At 37.2% G+C, this 21,392-nt stretch overlaps 2 protein-coding genes across 2 annotated transcripts; both read right to left on the reverse strand.

Moving 5' to 3' along the window:
• Nucleotides 1-246: 246 nt before the first annotated feature.
• cyp19a1b (cytochrome P450, family 19, subfamily A, polypeptide 1b) lies at nucleotides 247-7,936 on the reverse strand. The gene is made up of 10 exons (XM_066667267.1): nucleotides 7,805-7,936; nucleotides 5,525-5,700; nucleotides 4,989-5,139; nucleotides 4,529-4,683; nucleotides 4,241-4,417; nucleotides 4,033-4,147; nucleotides 3,831-3,942; nucleotides 3,016-3,178; nucleotides 2,253-2,494; nucleotides 247-1,460 (listed from the first exon to the last, which is right to left on the reverse strand). Exons 2-10 carry the CDS (start codon nucleotides 5,652-5,654, stop codon nucleotides 1,200-1,202), a joined length of 1,506 nt encoding a protein of 501 aa, XP_066523364.1. The 5' UTR covers nucleotides 5,655-5,700; nucleotides 7,805-7,936; the 3' UTR covers nucleotides 247-1,199.
• A 2,332-nt stretch (nucleotides 7,937-10,268) lies between these two features.
• cdhr5b (cadherin-related family member 5b) lies at nucleotides 10,269-20,820 on the reverse strand. The gene is made up of 15 exons (XM_066668837.1): nucleotides 20,739-20,820; nucleotides 18,744-18,919; nucleotides 18,390-18,446; nucleotides 18,181-18,270; nucleotides 17,903-17,989; nucleotides 17,686-17,787; nucleotides 17,274-17,456; nucleotides 15,787-15,877; nucleotides 15,542-15,639; nucleotides 15,046-15,252; nucleotides 14,450-14,563; nucleotides 14,211-14,277; nucleotides 12,844-13,047; nucleotides 11,746-11,906; nucleotides 10,269-10,805 (listed from the first exon to the last, which is right to left on the reverse strand). The coding sequence occupies exons 1-15, from the start codon at nucleotides 20,818-20,820 to the stop codon at nucleotides 10,269-10,271; spliced, it is 2,256 nt and encodes a 751-aa protein (XP_066524934.1).
• Nucleotides 20,821-21,392: the final 572 nt, after the last annotated feature.

Genomic DNA, 21,392 nt, shown 5'->3' on the forward strand with positions numbered 1-21,392 from the left:
TTCTGCCAAGGATATTAACTTGCCGAGACTGTGCTGAAGTGAAGCGAGGAATCTGTGCGCTATGAAGGCACTACAATTTTCCTTTAAATGACAGACTGTAAAGCAATATATGTGTACGGTCCTTCTCTAATGCACTGTGTTATTATCTCAGTGATATTTTTTTCTAATTTTACTCAGAAGCTGGGCTCTAGTGTTGTTACATTACAGTTGTATATCAAATATATATTTATTGATTTTAATGCTTTGACTTTTTTTTTTACTTTACTTTTCTCCACTTCAGTTCCTCCATTTTCATTTGCTTTCATTGTATTGTTTGGACTGTTACTGACGTGACAAAATGAGTTTTCCAGTATTTTTTTTTTGTGTGGTTTTTTTTTTTTTTTTTTTGTACTGTGTTGAAAGCCCAACTCTTCTTTAAAAGCTGTTGGGAAGTGATGCTTTATGGAACAGAAAAAAACAATGGCAAGCCTTCAAGTAGATATGTTACTATTATATACACATCATAAACAATTCAGAACAATTCTTACTGTAGAACAATACCATGGGGCTATTATGAAATACATCAGTATAGTGTGAATGTAAACCTCTTTGCTAGGTTATGAAAAGTTATAATACTCCGTCATGAAGTTCAGTTTATAAAGTATTGTTTAATTACTTGAAAGGAGCAGTAATAATGATCCTATACTCTGTCATTTATGTCTTATTATAGATCACTAACCCAGTTCTTTGATTAAAGTCCAACTCCAGTCATTGATTAAACCCCTAAAAAATCTGTTAATCAAAATTAAATATCCAAGGAAAAAAATATATATGTCCTTTATGCCTTAAGAGGTTTAACACCTACACTTTCACCATCATTCATTATGCCCAGATTTATGTACATGCAATTAGTCCCAACCCCCAAGTTTATGATGTAAGAAACCATGGCTGTCAGAATTTTTTTGTCTTTGGGTAACAGCAGGTTCAAAATTGAAATGCTCAGCCATGGAGTTCTACTTCTTGCAGTCAGCACAAAAGTTGGAGCTTTACATTTAATCTCACATCATATGTTTCAATGGAAATGCGAGGAGGAAAAAATGTTAAACAAATCACATTTGTCAAACTTAAAATTTTCTAGACCTGCCATGATAGCATATTGACATAAACACATTCCACCACTGTTGTTCTCTAAAACAGAGTATAACAGGTGAACGTGCTGCTCACTGCTCCTGGGCTTTGTGCTGAGAGATTTCAGTGCGGGGTGTGAATGTCATGGCCAGGCTCGGTGGGCTGTCCTCTGTAGGCTGTTGTGAGAGGTTGTTGGTCTGTGGGATGGTGCTGATGGTGCAGCCCGGCTGAGGACTAACAGTGTATCTCTGTAGCAGTGTCACCAGGATGGCCTTCATCATCACCATAGCGATGTGCTTCCCCACACAGGCACGAGGACCACTACCAAACGGCTGGAAAAATCGACTCGGCACCTGAGAGGGGCACAAATCATCATGTAGTTCTGTTTCTAATCGGATTAGTACACAGACTTGTGCATCTGTCTTTGTTCAAGTGAAATCAAGTTTAATCTTGTTGCTAAAGGATTGGAAGAGAATATAATTTATTCTTCACTTATTAAAAATGAAAAAGTTAAAAAAAGCACTCTTCTTGATGCCCAGAAGATTATATTGTTTTATATTGTTTTTATCAGCCACGGCAACAATATCAAACCCCCTCTCTCACCTATTTTCTTATTCATTCATTATCTGTAAGCGCTTATCCAGTTCAGGGTCATGGTGGATCCAGAGCCTACCTGGAATCATTGGGCGCAAGACAGGAATACACCCTGGAGGGGGCGCCAGTCCTTCACAGGGCAACACAGACACATTCACTCACACCTACGGACACTTTGGAGTCACCAATCAACCTACCAATGTGTGTTTTTGGACTGTGGGAGGAAACCGGAGCACCTGGAGGAAACCCACGCGGACACGGGGAGAACACACCAACTCCTCACAGACAGTCACCCAGAGCGGGACTCGAACCCACAACCTCCAGGCCCCTGGAGCTGTGTGACTGCGACACTACCTGCTGCACCACCGTGCCGCCCTATTTTCTTATTTATGATTTATATTAGAAATTTTTATAATGATATGGACCCTGTAGAAACCACAGATTTAGTGTTTCATTGAAAGCATGTAGCATGTTTTCAGAGAGTGATAATTCATTAAAACCAGTGGTTTGAGGTTTTTTAAGTGATCACTTGTATCTGCTTTCTTACTCACATTTCTATCAAAGTTCTCCAGGTTGAATTCATTGGGTTTGGGAAAGAACTGAGTCTTGTGCATGCGTCCGATGTTGAGAATGATGTTTGTCCCTTTGCTCACTTTGTGGCCATCGATGAAATCGTCCTCGATTGCTCGCCTCATGATGAAATCGACCACAGGATGAAAGCGCAAAGACTCCTTTATGAAACTCTCCAGCACATTTAACTTCTGCAGGTCAGCCGTCTCCAACTCCCGCTCACCTAAATGCAGAGATAATCTTCAGTTCATCTAATATTTATATCTAGTTTATATAATATTTTGCACATCAAACTTTGCTGCATATGATCACAGAGTTTTGGCCTGGATGATACCGGTGTGGCACAAATCTATTGAGAGATATGTTACAGAAGGATTCCCCATATGTGCTCTACAGGATTCAGGTAGCACTCTGGCTTTCTTCTTTTTTAGTAACTTATGTTTTTACAATCTGTTTAGAATTGTTTTAATCCCTTTCCTGCCACGCCTCCTGAGACTAGGAGTGAGCTTTTCATTCAGTATTCAGCATTAATAAAAGCAATATGCCCTACTGTATTCACACACACACACACACACACACACATATAGGCATACTACAACACCCATGTTTCATTTTGTGTTATGAAGTCACTGTGGTAGTCTTGACCAGGCCAAATCTACCGAATATTTACTTAGAATATGAACTATAACATTGAATATACATTTTGGTTCTTATTAGAAGCCTGTCATAAGGTGAGAGGGTTACCAAGTATAGTGTGCATTTCCTCCACTATGCTTTTCTCCACTGATGGATTCTGTTTCAGCAACACCAGCATGAAGAACAGACTGATGGACAGAGTGTCTGGAGCTGCAATCACCATCTCCAGCACACACTGCCTCACATCATTCATTGATAGCTCTCTATGGTCCTGGAGGAGAGAGACAGAGTGGGGCCATCATGGCTTTACTGTCATAGCAGTATATCACAGTAGCTTTACTGGCAAAGGATAAAAAATACATATAATGTATATAATGACGTTAATGAAAGTGAATGTTACAAAGACCATTTATGGTTCATTTTAGTTCATTTGCCGTATAACGTTCACTCAGCATAAAAGCCACCTGGTGTTTACAAGTGATTTTTAAAGTAAATCCCAAAAGAAACAAGGTTTTGATTAACACCAATTTTACACCAGGTATAAAGTCTTTACACTGGCATCTTTTTACAGTTTATAAGACATTTGCTATTGCATCAGAATACATCTCGAAAATGCTTTTGAATTATGAACCAGAAAGATCTCTTAGATCCTCAAGTGCCTCTCTTTAAGTGGTTGCTCAAAGCAGGACCTTTGGTGATGCTGCTTTCAGCCACTACGCTCTGAACGTCTGGAACAGAACTTCTACAAACAGAGAGGAGCTAAATATAAGGACATTTTAAATGCTAATTAATTTTTTGTTGTTTTATTTTTGTATGTTTTTTAAACTTATTTAAATTTTTTGTGTATATTGAGATATTGACTTTTAAGCAAATTATAATCTATGACTAGGAAATTAGCTACTAATGTTTAGACATGTACAAACCTCAGCAAATATCAGCTCTGTTGCAAAATCAATCTCATCCAGCTTTTCCATTGCACTGATCATTTCACGTTTTTTCTCCACAAGACTTCCCATCTCCTCCTGGAGCTCTTTCCTGAAAGAGGGTGGGATTTCTGGTTAAAATATAGGCCTTGACCTAAGGAAACAACAGTGTAAACAGGTTTAGGTGTTGTGGGTTACTAACGCTGATATGTGATGTTTCCTATAAAGCCAGTCCAGCTTGAAGAAAATGTCTGGTTGGATAAGGACTGTCTGCCAAGTGTCAAAGTATTTGTGAATCTTCAGTAGCAGGGCTTTCTCTGAAAAAAAAAATCACCAGAGAAGACAAAGGAATCATAGAGTACTCTGAGGTTGGTTGGCATAATTATGAGATATTTATTCAGTTGACTGACCATTTAAAGGGATTCTGAGGAAGAGCTGGTTTGAGATGTCCACCGTAATGCAGCGCAGCATGTTCAGAACATCCACATGACCAGACTGATCCATGAAGTCACACAGGCCATCAATGTGCTTATTGGAGGCATTAACACACACACCCACTGTCCTCTGGAGACCAGGGCCAGTTAAAGCTGCAACATCCACACAAACACATGTAAGAGGTGCATCACACTCTTTTTATTTGCAGTTGCTTAACTTTTCATAACATATCAAAGGCCTTATTTATAAGAAAACGGGCTCACCTTTGGCAAAATATGCACGCATTTTCTTCCAGTGTAGTATGTTGCTGTTGAAGATAATGCCCTGCTCGTCCATGCCAATGCACTGGAGGCCACTTTTACTGGCAAATCTAGCGATGTAGTTACTACTCTTGAGAACATAGTACACAGCAGAGGCCCTGAAACAGAGTCCCACATTTCTTGGTTATGTTTTAAGGCCGATGACTAGTATATTTACTGCTACATTAAATAGGGTCCGTTACTGCACTCATTCATTTCTATATCACCGACTTTACATTTTGTGACAATTTGTTTGAAGTTCAGTTGGTAAAAAATTAAACTAAAATCATATGTAAGACTTTGTGATTGCCTTCCACCAATGATGGACCACAGGAGCTAATAAACTAATAAACTAGTTAGTGAACTCTGTAAGGACGTACAAAAGGTATTAGACAAACCAATGTTCCGTTCTTAGGATACTCACTTGCTCAGAATCAGTGTCTCCTCTCCAAGGATCCAAACCCGTGTCATGTCGCCGTATCTTTCATTGTAGTAGTTACAGGCTGTGCCAATACCAGTCCACAGGAATCTACCGTAACTCAGAATAGGGCCAAGACCCAGTAACCAATAGGGGCCTGGGAGAAACAGTATAACTGGTAAGTTACTAATTTCCACTTGCATCTGATTCTTGTGACCCCTGCTGTGCAGGATAAAAAAATGCCATGCCATTCCTGACCAGTGATAACTAACATAAAACATCTTAAGTCCATGTTGCTGATTAAAGTCTCTAGAGCAAAATGTTTGAATGGAATTCTAGAATTATAAGTTGAACTGTAGCCTCTAAGTCCAACTTTCAAAAGTTTAATATTTACAAAATTTCAGTTTAAATGTATAAGCCGGAATTGATCCTTCAAAGCTTTTAGCATAAGGTACCACAAGGATGTAAAGGATTCATTGCCATTGTTAAGTAGACTATAGTAATAAATTCTGTGATTCTGTTCTAAACATTTCTGAACTCACCAGGTACTGTAGACACGTCTTTGCTTCTGTAGACCATTAGGAAAACCAGCAGTAGAAACAGAAGCAATGATGCAATGATCACCAGTCCTGGCCTTTCCAGCGCAGCTTTGGCCAGACCCTCTTGCTCCATCTTAATCGTCTTTATTAGTCAGTCAGTAGAGGACCAATCTGAAACACTACCAAGTGTATAAAGTTTTATATAGAACCATGGTCTAAAAATGTTCCAAAGACTTCTATTTTATACTTACTGCCTGTGACTCAACACAACTTAACTCATAACTAAACATGAGTACAGCAGAACTGAAGAGTCAATCTTGAGCCTTCTATTCCACACAGAGTAACAATAAAGAACTCACCTGATTTTAAGTCACACAACGTATTCCTGAAATTATAATGATAATTAGAAAGCAGAGAACGAAGAAATGTGACTGATGTTGTCTCCTATGTGTGCTGTAGGAAAAATGGGATGTCTCTCAAAAATTGATGAAAAAATGGAAAACCTTTATTACAGCAAGTAATTGCAAGATACAATGATGTACCCTGGATTCAGCGGAGCTGCACTGAACATTGGGTCGTAGAAAAACACAGCATATATAGACTGACAATACCGCCTTCCCTAAGCTCCTCCTGAAGAATGTAATGTGATTTGTGTCTGAATACAGTCCATGTGCAAATGCCACTCAGTGGAAATTGAGTTCTGCCACACCTTCATGTTTAGTTCCCTTTGTCTGTGATGGTCGTTGATTACTCCTTTGTTATTGATTAGGTCTTCTGCCCCCACAGTGAGAGTGGCTGTGGCTCTTTGCCTGTTCATATGCTAAATAAGTCAAATGGTCACCCTATCTCTACGAAGACACACTGGTTTGGAACATTTATTATGATATTAATATTGTTGATTGCAGTGAGGTAAGCCAGTCACATTTGGGTCCATGCTGTAATTTCTTACAGTGCTGTACCTCTGTGTTTACTCCTCACTCCATATATGTCATGCACAAATGATTTATAAAAGAACAACTGGTGTACACAAAGCACTCACCACTAATTCTGTCTTAAATCATGATATGCCTGAGAATATCTTATGGACGGGCTTGTAGCACTATCACTCACTCACTCCCAGTTGGCCATTGCACCACAAAGGGTGCTTTTTCTCACATGTTCACCCACATTGAGGGAATTCTCCACAAGGGAGTGCTATTGTGCTGAACATTGAGGAAAATTTTGTGTCAATGATCTTCTAAGCATGTGCAAAATCACTGCTCAAAATGGTTCTGGAGGCAGCACTGTCTTCGAGGCAGAAGGAATGTTGTTGGTTACCAGTCGACAGGCAGGAATGACTCTGACTGGTTACAGCAGACTGAGCAGAGATTTTTAAATACCAAGCTGTAAACGTTTGTATGTATATGTTTGCCTGCTCTGACGGAGAGAAATGACTGAGTAAGAATAAATGTGCACCGTGCCTCCGAGGAAGCTGCAGAATCTTATAAAATAAAATTCTGCTGCCTCTGAAGCAGATTCTGGAGAAGTACATTCCTGCACACATTTGTGATCCCTGCCTCTGAAGAAGCAACAGACTGACATACAATAATGCTCTGCTTCCTCAGAGGCAGCGATCACATGATATTCAACTTTTTTTTGTATAATGGGATATTACTTTGCTTAAGTGACGCCATCTAGTGTCCATAAGAACAGCCAAAACAATTCCGGTGATCTTCAAGGTGAGTGGAAATCTTGCATTTCCCTCCTGTTCTCATTACACCTTTCTCTTTATGGTATAACAGATAACAACTGGATGCTGAAGTCCTTGACATGAAGGGGAATTTGAATGGATCTGGCAGCCTGACAATTTATAGAGTGTTTCAAATCCAAAACTTCATTCGGTTTAAGTCAAAACATTCAGAAGAACTCCCCAAGAACTTTAATATCTTTGTGTCCTTGGCGCGCCGTCTGTTCTCTGGGGGGTTTGATGCAAATTCTTTGATAAAAAAGCAGGTGTCTTTATCAGAACCATAATATTTTTAATTCCCTCCAGCTATGCTGGCCTGTGTTGGAGAGCTTAAAGAGGTAAATTAACCAGCTTATAACCAAACCTTTCTGTAAACAAGCTTACTGTATTGATACACTGTATTTCCAGTGAATCCATAGTTAGTTTAGCAATGTTTGTTTGAAGTCAGTTCTAACACTTAAATCAGGGTCATTCAGCTGACTGAATATTACAGCAGTCATTGGTATTGAATTCTGTTGTATGAATAAGAGTCAGACAAGGAAATTAAATATACTTACTTCACTGCAGATCCGTAATTACCTGCAAATAAAACACTCCTGAGCAGAGTTGGTATCTCCACAAGATACCCGTCCTTCCCTCAACTGCAGGAGTTAGTCTGGCTGATGTTTGCCTGCTCTCCTCTTTTTAAACGGATCAGGTTTTTATCACTTCTCTTCAAGTTTGGGGAAAAAAAATCTTGAAGGTCTTTGCAATTCGCCTGTTGCTTGGATACAGCTCATGCTTTGGTTGGAAAGAAGCCATTTAGAGCCCAGTGCATTCTGCCTCACTCTTCCAGTGATGAACAATAGTGCTGTGATTAATTTGTTAAGCAGAAGCAATGTCCTACCGCAGAAAAAAAAATCACATTGAGCGGGTGGTGGTGGTGAGCAGTTAGCCCTGCCATGCATGACAGTGTTAACTTCCCTTTCTTATTTGGAGTTTAATTCATCTTGGTCTTTGTCCCAAAGCCACTCTAATCCATCATCTGAAGAGGCCTTTGACGAGGCAGGTCAGTCTGACCCAGCACCACAATGCATGAATGAAACTTTCATCTCTTAAAGGACTCAAAAGCAAGGGAACCAATTACTGTTGCTTATAACGCATGGAACTTATTTTGGAACACTCGCTTTTGCAACCTCTATATGACAATGTTCTTACATCACACCATCCACTATCCACCAGTAGACTATGGTACACATAATGGATAATGGACGCACATTGTGTATTTTCTTGGCTGCTACGGTTTATTTGTAATACATTTTAGGTGCATCTGTGTCCCCTAATATCATATTACATTGACATTTAAAAAACAATTTATCTGAGTAGGAGATGAATTAGAAAAGTGTTTTCACCTGTTCCAATATATACTCTACCAATATATTATTCAGTTAAAAAAAAGATGTTATTTTTACAATAATGCAAAGGCACATTTGAAAAATCTGAATTTGGGAAATTTATGGTTTTTGTTTTTTAATTTTTGGTTATTATTTTCTTTATTTTCAGTCATTGAGATATTGTCAGATATGTTCACTTTCCCAGAGAGTACAAATCTCATTTTCAAAATTGTTTTAAATTATTAGAATATGCTTAACACCATCATGTCATTAACATAGCCTTGTTTAGTGTATATACTAATTCAATGCAATAAAAAATCCATATAAAAGAGCAACATATTTAAATATTGAAAATACTATGGTAAAATAGTTGTTTTGAATTAAAAAATACACTGGTTTGATTTTAAATCCCAAGCAAAGGTCTGAACAAGGGCAATTTGTATTCAAAAGCATTTAACAATGCCATTGTTGTGACCAAGGAAGGATATTCATGTCCCTTGATGTTATTTATAAATTGAGCTGACACATTTTTCACTCATTGTTGTTTACAGAAAATCTTAAAAGGGAATCTAAACATAATATAAATTTGCTAATTAGGTCATAAAATTACAAAACAACAAAACTAAGATTTCTCAGTTCTACTGGAAGAACAGTGTACAATCCCAATTATCATTGTTCCAGAGCAGTATCATTATGTGTTTGCATAATTTTTACAATTCATATAATACAAATTATGGTACCCACAGTAAAAGTGGTGCTTAATATTTAATGTCAAGAGATAAAAATTACATAGTTCATTTACACAAAGATTTTCAAACAGTTCCTATATGAGCTGGTACAGTACGTCATGGAATAATCATCATTGTGTTGTACAGTGACCTGCTATCAGAAGAGATGAATTATAATGCTGGGGCTTTATCTCAGGTAATGGTTAAAGTTCATCTTCTTGGAGATAAGGCATTTATGATTACTGGGTATTTATATTATGATTAGAGGCCAAAGAGTGCATGTCCACAGCTCACAGTGCTTTAACATAAACACAGAGCCTTACAGAAAGGTAACCACAGCAACCACAATTACACGTGTTTCAGATACATGTTTATAGTTATTTCCCAACATGTATAAACATCTGCACTTAAATTATTCTAGTCTGATATTAAGCAGCTATTCCATTTACAGTGTATTTATTTATTTGTATTCTGAAACTCTACAAGGAAATAGTTTACTTACTGAATATGTTTACTTCCAAGCAAGAGTGAAAATGATACTACAGAGCTGTTACACACCTTGCAAATGTACTAAAGTCTTTATTATTATAACAGCCATATAAAAAAATATGGTGCTGCAAAGGGGTACTTGAGGAATGCCACACACATGGTTTCTTAAAGAACCATGTTATTAAAGGTTGACTTGTGAATGTCCTTTAAAGGTTTAATAATTTTTACATATTGCAAAGCATTACCCCCCAAAAAAATTACTGAAAATGTATTTAAGAGACCAATAGTGGGAGTTTCTTCTTTGGCATTTCACAAAGAACCTCTTTTAGCACAACTAAGAGTCAGCAGTACATCTTGTAATGTGTACATTTTTATCCCTATTTCTCCAGAACAAAGACTGCAGTCACTGGCTGAACTTTGAACTTTGGAGACTACAAATCTGTCTCGTCATTTTTTGAGCCTACTGACATATCGCTGTGTCTGACACGTTCCTCGTCTGCCTCTCCTTCATCATCATCATCATCATAATCATCATCATCATCATTCTCATCCTCATTATCATCATGGTTGATATCCGTTACTTCACTGTCTGGAATGATGACCACTTCCTCTTTGACACTGGGGTCTATGTCTTGTTTAAACCACACGGCTTTGTATCCATCCTCTACTCGCCGTTCCTTGGTGAGGATGGGTTTCACCTCCTTCTCACCGTCTATGCTGTCGGAGGAGCTGTGGCTTCTGGAGTCTGCTAGAGGAGAGTTGTTTTCATTGCTGGTTCTGCTCTGAAGACCTGAAGGGCTGTCGTCTTTGTCCGGCTGCACTGGGACACTGCGACTCAGTCCTGGCCCCAGAGGCAGAGGCAGCTCTGCTGCCTGTTTGGAGCTCACACTGCACAAGTCATCATCACTCTGGAAGCCCTCATTTGTGTACTGCACACCAGCTTTAGTCCCAGGTGAACCCCCATTCAGCTACAGGAACCAATAAGGACACAGCTATGAGAAACAGTAGCACTACTGCACAGTCATTATTCATAGGTTTTGCCCATAAACACGGTTTAAAACTAAAAGGGAAGTGGGATATGGGAAATCTACTCTAATAAGCCCCCCTTTAACAAAACACAGTAAAATATGTAATTTGGCTCTTACCAGTAAAAATAGATTTATTTTTGTGTGTTGTCTAATTGACACGATTGTCAGACGAAACTATTGATGCTAATGCCATGTTCAATTTTCAGTGAAATTATAGGAGTGTATACTGAAGGGAGCATATCATAGCCCTTTTTCACAAGTTAACTCCTGGTTTCCTGATCGCATAGTATAAAGGCTTGGGTCAAAACACCACAAGAACAGCTTCATTCTCCCCCTGTGTAAACAGTACTATTCAGGACACCCAGTGTTAGCTCCTGCTGCTTTAAATGAAAATGAGCAACAGCTTACATTCAGCGCAAGAGCCCAGGAGTGAGGAGCAGAAGATGCACGTTCGGCTTTCACTGGAAACTTTCGTCGGCCCCTGACCCAAGGAGCATATAAACCTCTTCAAAACACCTTGAGGTAAAGTTACATGCTGCCTTTGTGAGTCCGATAAAATAAATGTGAAAGCTGTTGTATATTTAGGTTTGTGCTTGATTTGAATGAGCCCTGCATTTTGTGGTGATAGACATGTCTCTGGCCAATCAGCGCTCTGCAGGGTTTACACGTCACAATTTAGTACCTACTCGGCACAGTTGAACCCCACGGAGACACTGTTCCAGGGACCAGGGACCAGATTTGGCCAGTGGAAAAGCAAAAGAGCCGTGCTGAGTCGAGTAATGTCGTGTAGGTTCAATGCAGTGGAAAAGCGCTATTAACATGCAGTGTCTATTTCCTAAGATTCACATTTTACCATTAATTTATTCTATGAAAAGCCTACCATACTGCGGAAGATGCTGGCCTCAGACAGTTTCTTCCAGTCTGCATCATTGCGTTTAAGGCGGTACACGAGCAGGCCAATGATCACCAGACAGAGGAGAAGCACTACAGCCAAACTGGCCCCCAGAGCTGCCATGTCCTCTGCCTTATAGTCACCACCCGCTACAAGCAGTTCCTCTGAAAGGAAATTGAAGACAGATATTTTAAACTACTTTCAGAAAGGCAATATTACTTTTACAACAAGAAGGAGGCATTATTCACTTCAACCAAAAACTACCAATGACTGAATTACTGATAATGATTGGTGATAATATGAATTTGTGCAAACAGCAATTTCCATTCCTGTTGATGATTCTAGCTGCTCACCAACATCATTATGAGGAATATAGCACTAGGAAATGTATGAACTGTATTTCTTATAATGATCTTGGCATGTGCTGGACTGGTAAATCTCATGGCATCATCATTATCAGGAATCTAGGTTCATAGATGGGCATGCAGTGGATTCTTAAAATATGAAGTTAATCATTTGGAATCATACACTCAGTGCAATTCAAACCCTGTTAAACATTTCCAACACAGAGAAAAAGGAACTGTACAGGTACAATTATCTGTGTTAATCAAGGTTCACATGATATAAAAGCTTTCCTCCACAAGTTACATAGTGGAGTTTCTGTAATGTTGAGCCAAGAGTAGCATTGACAGAGGCTCTATTCTCCCTGTTACAGCTCAGTAGAGCATCACAATGATTTTGAAGCTGTAATTTTTTGGGTAAAACTATTACCTATTGTTCCTTTAAAGAGTTTAAATGCAATGGCATATGGTACACTTTCTAACTACATAGTACTGACAATACATTTTTCTCAGAGTGCAGAGATAAAGAGCAGTTTAGATTGGAATTTATGTACATAGAGCAGCAGTAACATAGTTAAGCATGCAGTTACAGCAATAACCCCTTCACCCAGGTGAAGTGAGCTTCTACATAAAATGCTTACAGAAAACGTGGTGCAGGCAGAGATTGCGTGGTGTTTAAAAAAAAAACTGTATAATAAAGTAGTGTATTTCTTTAATCACTGTTTATGAGCTGTATTATTTTTGCATGTACCTGTTTGAGCACTGGGGATAGTGCTGGGGGAGGAAGTAACGGTTTCTGGATTGGTGGTTAGCTGTGTAAAATCATCTGTGGTTATAGAAGTGTCTGTAGCCATGTCTGTGGTTACAGCAGTGCTTGTGATCATGTCTGTGGTTATGGTAGTGGTAGGGATGGTTGTGATGGGCATTTCTGTAGTAGTTGTAGGGACCCCTAAAGGAAGAGCAGTAATACCTGTCAAGTCCGTTGCAGTCTGGCTGATTCAAGAGCTTATACTGGAGCAGCTGTTGCTGGGCATTCTCCATAAAAGTCAGCATAATTTTTCAGTTATATTACATTAATTTTCGTAGGAAATTTGTTCTTTTGATATAAATACAAATGAGGATAGTTATATGTAACAAATAATCTATGGAAAATTTTAAGCACATTTTATAATTTATGTTGTTTTCTATTCATTCATTCATTATCTGTAACCGCTTATCCAGTTCAGGGTCGTGGTGGGTCTGGAGCCTACTCGGAATCATTCGCACAAGGCAGAAATAAATCCTGGAGGGGCACCAGTCCTTCACAGGGCTATTAAATTATAAAATAATAATAATAATAATAATAATAATAATAATAATAATAATAATAATAGCAATAATAATAGGTTAAACTCATATAGTGTACTTCACAGGACCCAAGAATACTTTATAATATTTGTTTAATCCTGTATTGATACTTTCAGAGTCAGATTCAGAAATACTTTATTGATATGCCAGAGGAAAATTGCTATTGTTACAGTTGCAACCATTTATGTAAAGAATAAACACTCTGTTAATAATTTTAAAAAAGAGGAAATTACTTACATCATGTGTGATTGGAATTTTGTTCTATTTTGCTCTGATCAAAATAATCTAAAAAAAGCAGACTTCCAAACATAACACTATTGTATGTTTTATGTGTTTCTAAAATGCTTTTCAAAATATGAATCTCTCAACAGATTTATTGCATTAATTCGGCTAAAGCTAATAACCATTGTTGTGTGACACCAGTACTGATATACTATAATAGTCAGCGTGTTCCTCAGCATTATGATAAGCGTTCAAATATCTATTTCCTCATTTGAGATAAGAACATATTTCTTGAAGTGGCTGAAAAGAAGAAAAAAAAAACAGATAAGCCTCTCAACACCTGCAATCTCCCCTCACAACCCCACAAGCAAGCGATATTTCCCTGTGTATTGTAACTTCCCGCTCTGGTATGTTTTTAAAAGTGGTTAAAGGGCACCATGATTGTTTCTCGGTTTCTATTATGGCTATAATTCCCACCACCATTAGGGTGGAAGGTAATAAGGATGAGATAATAAGAAGCATGTGATCTTAATCTGCTCTCACCTGGAGTGATTTCCACAGCTAGGGAAGTTGTGTCAGATTCATCATTGCTTTTATCAATTACTTGTAGCTGTAAAAAAAAGCTCATTTTGTCAGCTTTTGTGAGCAATGAAGAGGAAATCCACTGATGAAATGCACTTGAAAAAGTTTAATTATAGTTAAAGCTAAAAGCATCCAGTTAAAAAAGTAAGTAAAATGTGATACAGGTGTTTAGAAATAAGTAAAGTATGTCAAATTCTTACTTCCATTTCCACCATGCCTGTAAGAATTGCACTTGTTGTGAGGATGAAGCCCTCTGGAGTGATTCGGAAGAGACTGTTGCCTTTAATCTCAAACCTAATGTCTGGGTTCACTCCCTATAAAGGAAGCCACAAATAATGAGAATTAATGTTCCAACTTAAAGTCAGTTTTTCAGTGAAGTCAGATTACTGAAAGTATCAAAGAGAATCTTTGTCCATTATTTTTAGCAAATTCCATGTTACCAAGCAGGAAGTGTGAAAGCTAATTCCTAAGTCACTGCTATTTGTTTTTATTTTGCATGACAGTAATAGTAACTGACCAAAACATTTGTCTCAGGTAACAGATGCTCACAATGGCTTGTATTTGGTGTGTGACAGGGGAGTGCATGTCAGAGCCTTTCTACTATGGCCTATGACACTCGCTTAGATGAATGACAAACATCACCACTGACTGAATTCCCAATGAATCTTTAGAGTTATTGCCACTTAGCAGCAGGCAAACCCATGACCCATCATACTCTTCTCTAAACAAGACAAATGATCTTGAAAACTGGACAAATGAACATTAGTTTTATCAGTAACAATATCCAAACTCTTACATCAGCAAAGTCTGCGTCTGTGGCTTCAACACGCAGGGGTTTGTTGCTGGTCTTGCTTTCTAGCACCAGGCTGCCAACACCTGAATCTTCTGAAATGAAGCCCTCATACTTGGATTTGACAAACTTTGGTGGGTGCAGGCTGCTTGTGACCACCTGCATTGTGACAGTGGTGGTGGCAAAGAAGTCTGGGGTATCACTTTCATAGGCCTGCAGAAAAAGTTCAGATTCACCATGTTTTCCATAATGTTTCCATACACATTGCACAGGTGAAATGTGAGGTAAATTTTGGTTTGTTTGGATCAAACATAATTTATACTTCTAGAAGTTACTATAGAAGTACAAGTTTAAGCTTTCACTTAGAAAAACAAGAAAAAACATTACTTCACCAGGGGTGTTAAAAAATGTGCATATGTAGAGAAGTTGGTATTTTTGGCAGCAATAGAGTCATAGTTTAAAGCAGGCTTTTAGCTAAAAGAAACCCCAAGCATTTTCTTACCATCACTGTCAGTGTGATTGTTCCTGCTACGTCCACTGGCTTCTGCATTGTAATTGCCCCAGTGCTTGCATGAATACTGAATGTATTATTCTTGTTTCCTGTTGAAAGAGACTTTGTGGTCAGTTCAGTTAACAATTGCTGGCTGGAGCAACTAAAAGCGCTCAAGGCAACACATTTCAGAGTGAAATTCTGTGGAACAGCTGTGTTAAACGCTATAATTAAAAAATATATATTTGCTGCCTGACCTTCAAGGATTGTGTAGAGGATTGTTTGATTTCTGCCTTTGTCCCCATCTATTGCATGCACTGGACCAGGCTTAAGAGGCAAGGCCTCAGTCTGTAAATAAAAAAAGAACACCATGTCATTAATATTCATGCCTTTTTGTTAGAACCCATGCACACACTTGCATTAAAAAAGTGAAGTCAAGCCCAAATTGGCAAAACATACAGCCTTTAATTGTATTTATAACAAATACAAAATAGAAGAAAGGGTCTGCTTCTGCAGCTGACATGTTTTGAAATGAGGAACAACCAAACGTTATTTTCAGCAAGACAATGCTCCCGCTGCAAAAATCATCATCCACTGTCAGAAAATTTGTCACTGTGGTGGTACCTTTTGCCGTCTTTGTGGTGGTACCCTCAAGGGTACATATTTGTACCTTTAATTAGGGAACACAATTGTACCTTAATTTATTATAATTGTAGATTTTAAATTTGTTTTGACTGAATATGCCCCATTTATTCCCCAGGACTTAGATTGTGTCTTTTATATGACACATTTCTATAAGGAAAGATTGCAAACATTTATCGCTCCTTCTGGAGAAGATAATGTAATATACCTTTAAGGAACAAAACTGGATATTTAAACACCATTGCACCTTTTAAGGTATATTTAAACAGTTTGTACCTTTAGTGACCAGTAATGTAGCTCTACCGTACCTTTTTTTCTGAGAGTGTAGAAGGAACCTGAGAATTAATCAATCAGCCATGAGTTTTGTTCTTGTCAGCTTTAAATAATAAAGAGATGATCCCACTATCTTAAATTAAACACAAACTATAGGCATGTGATTTAACAACTCATCAACTGTCAGAGGCATCAGCGATGGGTTGAACTACACTCTCTGTTAGAAGATCTCTGCAAGAATTCAAAATTTAACGTAACCAAAGATTATTGGTTAATTTGTTTCCTAATCAAATCAATCAATCAATTTTGCTTTTTGGGGCTTGGTCCTTTTATTTTTTGCACAGTAGTGTGGAAAATAAACACTTTTTTATTGAACATTGATGTCTGTTATGATACTCTTATGGGTTTACTTGGAAACAGCACTCATAATTCAGTTTTAAATTACCATTATCTAACATTTACAATTAATCTGATGGTTTAGAAATAGCTCTGCCTTTTGATTGGCTGCTCTTAATGTCCATCATTCAAAAAACAGTCCTTAATGGTTAGAGGTAAACTGCTGTAGCTGAACAGGTAAATAATTTATAAGTAAACATCAGGATTTTGTGACATGACATAAACAATTTATCAGAATGGACTTTGTCTTATAGCTTAATTTAAAGCCTATAGGAATAATGAACACTACAGACAACTTTCTTTTTAAAAAGAGCAAAGACGTTTGTTTTCCATTATAAAGGTCCTGCAAAAAAATTGCATCATTTGGCATTGCATTCAAAAGGCAGAAATGAGCATTATTTGTGACTGTTGGAAGCATTGGGAGGGTACACACCTCTAGCTGGTTTAGTCTGACTGTTCCCTGATATCCAGAGTTGAGGCAGATTTTGGTGATTCCAAGAGTGCTCTCTGTGCAAGGCTGGAACCATGGTGGTCTGTTATTGATGTCTATGATTTTAACTGTGATGGAGGTTGAGGCAGTATGTGAAGGGGTTTCCATTGATGATAAAGGTGTATCCTGAAATTTAGGTGACAAAAACTTGATTGATATTTCTGTGAACAAGTCACTTCAACATGTCAACATGCTGCATGGAGATCATACCTTTTCCTGTTATATATTAGAGAAACTGGATTATGTTTATTGTACTGTCGACTTGGCAGAGAGTAAGGGTTTTTAGGGTTTTAAATTTTATTTATTTATTTTAACATCACCTTAGGTTTCTATATCTAGAATAGCTGAGACTTGCCTGAACAAAGAGCACCATATTGACTTGTTGAGTGGTGTCATAATCCAGAACCGTTTTCACCTGAATCTCTGGGTCGATATCTGATTTTAGCCCAAATACATTCTGTGAGAGAGAGAGAGAGAGAGAGTGAGAGAGAGATGAGGCAGCTGACACTGTGGTTTTATGACTATAGTTTAGGATTATTATTACGATTTCTGAAAATCATTTAGAACTTTACCATGGGGGCATTTAGCTGGTAGTACAGTCTGTCTTTGTCCAGGTCTGTAGCCTCAATTCTGCCGACACTTGTACCAACTTCTGATAGCTATTTATAAGAGAGACAACATCATTTTAGTGACATTTGATAATGCCCTTCCTTAAGTCATTATAAATAAATAAATAAATAAATAAATAAATAAATAAATAAATAAAATAGTGGGTTGTCCAGTCAGAAAATTAATTGTTGCATTGTGTTTTTCAAGCATTTAAATATGATCAGTGTAAGGTAAGATTTACCTCTGGGAGTTCTAGAAAGTAGTTTTCCTGTGCAAACTTTGGAGGATTGTCATTAATATTTTCCACAACCACAAACACATGTAGGTTTTGCTGTAAAGCATAATTTTGTGATTAAGTTTCACTGACGCTAGCTTACACCAGAGTAATAATAGAGTTCCACGACATCAATAAGCAGGAATATCAAAGATAATATGTGATATTAAACTTACTGTTTCTCCTCCTTTTACACATTGAAGTCCAACTCTTAACGTGGGATCAATGAGGGCCTGGGATAAACATACATAAACATGTAGGATTTCCTTATACAGTTATAGAGAGTGAAAATACTAGCTTCGTCTTTCCACAATATGTAATTTTTAAAAAACTTTTAATGCTTTTTATGCAGTTGTAATCAAGCTTAGCTTAGCAAAATTAGACTTACATTTTTGCGTGGTTCAGAAAGCCTCTGTTTTTTTCTTTACCACTAACCAACTACTACGTACAATAACATTACAAATGTTTGGATAATTATTTTTGGGCTGTATATTATAAAAAATAGTGGAGTCTGTGAAATGGAAATTTACCTCATAGTCCAGCACTTTGTTTGCCACAAGCAAGTTTGTATTTATGCCAAAAGACTCATTGGGGTTGTCTGTGATACTGAGAGTCACATCCATCTGCAGAAATGTTATTGCAGTGACTGTTGCACCAACTGTGTTGTTCTCCTTGAAAATTATCACGTCTTGACCTACTTGACATACTGTACAACAGAGACACAGTGAATATTCTGACTCACAAGTCACTTTTAATCACCAGTGTAAGACATGTAGAAGAAATCTATCCCAATAAAACAATATATATCATGGGAATTTTGTGAAATATCTTAAAAAGAGCAACAAGAATTTGTGATTTATTCATTCTCTTGAAACTTTAATGAAATAAGAAAGGGTAAAAATTGTTTTAATTGACTGGTTGTAATGTTTATATATAAACAAATTAATAATTAATGGGCTGCAACAAATGAGAGATTTTTTGGGGAATATTCAATTCTGAAATATTACACAATAGGCAGGAGAACAAAAAATGTAGAAAAGGAGTATTCAAAAAAAGGCTCAGTTTCTGCAAGTGATGATGGGTTGTAGCTCACCACTTTGTGCCAAACCCAAAAAGTCCAAAAAAATACATACTGTAGTGCAAGATGGAAAAGAACATAGAGAAAGCCATATGTCAAGTCAATACAGAAACACGAATGAGTTCTCTGATCTCAAGCTCATTTCAAATGGTTTGAAAGACGGTGGGAAAGTGTGCTGTGGTCAAATGGGATCATTCTACATGAGCTAAACCAATATGACTTTATATGTTCATTTTCTTGACAGACCTCCCTGCAATCCAGATCTGTCTCCTATTTTGTATCATGAAGAAGAAAATCAGACATCTATATGGGACTGTTGAGCAGCTGAAGTTGTGTATCAAGTAATAATGAGCAAATTTTCCATTTTTTGGAGCTTTACTCCATTGATTCATGAACAAACTTCCAGAATTCACCAATATTATAAAGCTCTGTACACAGGGTTTTTAGAGAATTTTGTAAAATAATTATATTTAAGAAATCTGCTTATCTTGTCAGTAAAATTAAATTAACATTAATAATTAATTTAATAAGCAGAGAAGGTACTGATTGTATATGTCAATATGCTTGTTTAATCATCAGCAAACTTCTTGTGGCAGTATGGTTTCATTTGCTATATACAGAACTGTGCAAAAGTCTTGGGCACCCTATTTTTCTGAGTACAAATTCTGTTATAGATATTTGTCTTATTAATTCTGCATTATTGAGAAAGTTAAAAAATATTTTTTTGATTTACTATACAATATTAATAACCATCACGTTACAAAAAAATTAAATTGTATGTCTGTAAAGAAAGCAACTTATTAAAAAAGAGTTTAGGTTCAATGAAAAAAAAAAAAAAAACATAATAAAGGCTCCTGAGTCTTTGCATGAAAAAAGAAGTGTGACAATCCAACTTACTGCAGCAGATTCTTCTAGACGCTCAGTAACTACCATCTAATTACTTTATAAAACTGTATAAACTGTACCTAGGACTAATATTCAAGAATAAAAAAAAAGAAACAATAGCAAATGGTCGTCACATTATAAAACTCACTTTCTTTCGTTAATTACTGTTTACTGAACATTGTTGTCTTTTTCTTTCAAGTAATAAAGAATTAATCCTATTATTTTTTAAAGTTATCTTTACTTTCCAACATTTTTTACACAATTTTTAAAGGTTGATTTTTACAATATGGCATGTTTAACAATGACTCAAATCTACACTTTATATTTATAATAATGAAAGTTAATTTGACTGTAGTCTATGCATATTTGCATTCTTCCATTTTCTAGAAGTTTTCATTTCCAAATTATATCACATTTCCATAATAGCACAATTATTTTTTTTAATGCCCCCAACTCTCATGTAAGCAAATTATAACCCAACAAAAGCAAGTGACTTATGGTGCAAATTATAGAGTATGATGGATTATTTTTGAAAAATGGCACAGATTCATGCAGCACTTACATTGACCGAATGTGTTGACAGAGAACACAGTCAGGAGACACAACAGTGTTTTCACAGAGAAATCCAGATGTTTTAGATCCATTAGTCCTGGCATGGTGGCTCAGTTATAGGAAAGTGTGAAGCATCAGGAGGTCTTTTGCTCTGTCAGGTTCTTGTTCAAGCTACACATTTACAGTGGTGGCTGATAAGAGGGAAAGCAGGCTCCTGGACTGGCCTTTGTGATCTTATCAGCACTTTACTGCCCATAAAATTGCTGTTCATGATGGACTTTTCCCCCCTGACATAAACTCATCTGTATGCAAAAAATTGATGTGGTGTTGCTGTCACCAATCCTCAGCTCCAGCTTTTGATGTTGGCATGGGCATTGTTATAACTTAGGAGTGTAACAATACACTTGACTGTTACACATTAATTTGATTTTGGGATCATGATGTATTTTAAACAACATATAGTGGCATTTTCAAAGTTACAGAGACAGGCAGCAGATTTTCCATTACACTGGCTCTTTCATGGTTTAACACATACCTATAGCGCTGACAAGAACTTGGTGGGCATTGACTGAATGCTCACCTTTCTGTAGGAAAGAAATAGAACACAATGCACTCCAACAGCAATAAACAACAACTATAAACACATCCGGCCTAAATAACTGAA

The sequence above is a fragment of the Hoplias malabaricus genome, chromosome 4 (assembly GCF_029633855.1).
Source record: "Hoplias malabaricus isolate fHopMal1 chromosome 4, fHopMal1.hap1, whole genome shotgun sequence".
Lineage (NCBI taxonomy): Eukaryota > Metazoa > Chordata > Actinopteri > Characiformes > Erythrinidae > Hoplias > Hoplias malabaricus.

What these genes read in the sequence shown, in the direction of transcription:
- cdhr5b (XM_066668837.1), bottom strand. Translation starts at nt 20,820, where the DNA reads ATGGATCTAAAACATCTGGATTTCTCTGTGAAAACACTGTTGTGTCTC. An exon ending in TCAGACTAAACCAGCTAGAG is followed by an intron (nt 15,878 to 17,273) that starts GTGTGTACCCTC and finishes TTTTATTTACAG; the next exon opens with ACTGAGGCCTTGCCTCTTAA. An exon ending in CCTCTACACAATCCTTGAAG is followed by an intron (nt 15,640 to 15,786) that starts GTCAGGCAGCAA and finishes CTCTTTCAACAG; the next exon opens with GAAACAAGAATAATACATTC.
- cyp19a1b (XM_066667267.1), bottom strand. Translation starts at nt 5,654, where the DNA reads ATGGAGCAAGAGGGTCTGGCCAAAGCTGCGCTGGAAAGGCCAGGACTG. An exon ending in AGACGTGTCTACAGTACCTG is followed by an intron (nt 5,140 to 5,524) that starts GTGAGTTCAGAA and finishes TGTTTCTCCCAG; the next exon opens with GCCCCTATTGGTTACTGGGT. An exon ending in TGGAGAACTTTGATAGAAAT is followed by an intron (nt 1,461 to 2,252) that starts GTGAGTAAGAAA and finishes TGCCCCTCTCAG; the next exon opens with GTGCCGAGTCGATTTTTCCA.